This window comes from Ceratina calcarata, unplaced genomic scaffold (assembly GCF_001652005.2).
Source record: "Ceratina calcarata isolate Rehan_Ccalc_2016 unplaced genomic scaffold, ASM165200v1 scaffold483, whole genome shotgun sequence".
In the NCBI taxonomy this organism is placed as follows: domain Eukaryota; kingdom Metazoa; phylum Arthropoda; class Insecta; order Hymenoptera; family Apidae; genus Ceratina; species Ceratina calcarata.
The window spans coordinates 12,131-13,306 of NW_017172557.1; the positions used below are offsets into that span (position 1 = coordinate 12,131).

Below are 1,176 nucleotides of genomic sequence, written 5' to 3' on the forward strand. Positions count from 1 at the left end.
TCATGGCCTTGTTCGCTGCATTGATAATCGAACTAGTTAATTGTTCATTGACCCTGTCTATTTGCTCATGGGAACCGTATTTCTTTGGCATGTTTTTTTAAGTTCATCTCTAATATTTCAGTATATTTTATATAGTCTAACTTTCTTGCATTAAAATCGATTTTGAATGCCGGGATATCCTGAAGTGATATTTGGTAATAAATATAATTATGATCTGAAAGGGAGTGCTCTTCCAGTACCTTCCAGTTTTTAATTAGGGATTTGAGGCCCAGGGAAATGATAGTAATGTTCAGGACCTCACTTCTATTAATCGTATTGAAAGTAGGATGGGAGTCTTTGTTCGCCCATGTTAGTCCATTAGCGTTAATGTAGTCCATAACTTTTTTCCCCTTGGGATGGTGCGTGTACTTTCCCAGAGTTCGTTACAAGCATTAGCATCAACTCCAATTAATAATTCAGCACCCTTTTGGTAACTCCAGTCCTGTATAGCTTCTATTTTAGGCGTTATAGGGTCCGTTGAATTGTGCGGGAGATATAGAGACATGAAGACTATTTTGTTAGTTCTTTGGGAGCCATTGTATTTTTCTATAAGCATTGTGGTGGTGTCTCTATCACTGAATTGCGATAGGATAACAGATTTTAATCTGTTAGTATGAATAATACAGGTTCTAGGTCTATCTTCTTTGTAGTTAACATTTAAATTTGCCGCAAAACTTAATCCTTTAATTTTGTCAGCTATTGTCCATGGTTCCTGTATAACAGCTATATCAATATCATTTCTGTTCATTAACGTGTTTAGCATTCCTGACGCCGCTCTGGATCTGTGTAGGTTGATCTGGATGATTCCTAGTCCTCCTTCCCTTCTCGGTATATAGATAGTAGTGATGGGCACCATCGACTAAAAACTATCGATTTAGTCGATAGTACCCAACGATACTTTTAGTCGGCTAAATCTCTGATACTATCGACTATATCGAACCAACTTCAGATGGCTGAATTATCGGTAGCTCGGTGGTCCAAGTTCAGACGACTAATATAGTATATTGCTCGATAATCATCGATATTTCAATAGTCCAAAGTCCAAACGATTGAAATAGTATTATGTACATATCGCTCGATAATATAATACTATCGTGGAAGTAGACTGAAGAAGAAAGAAATACCTATACTCTATAT

The 1,176-nt window shown here is 36.8% G+C and overlaps 1 protein-coding gene across 1 annotated transcript in view; it reads right to left on the reverse strand.

Moving 5' to 3' along the window:
* Nucleotides 1-349: 349 nt before the first annotated feature.
* LOC108627957 (uncharacterized protein K02A2.6-like) overlaps nt 350-1,176 on the reverse strand; it is a 5,611-nt gene continuing 4,784 nt past the window's right edge. The window contains exon 2 of the mRNA XM_018029575.1: nt 350-898. Within this exon, the coding sequence (XP_017885064.1) occupies nt 350-898 (549 nt within the window). The remainder of the gene's footprint in view (nt 899-1,176) is intronic.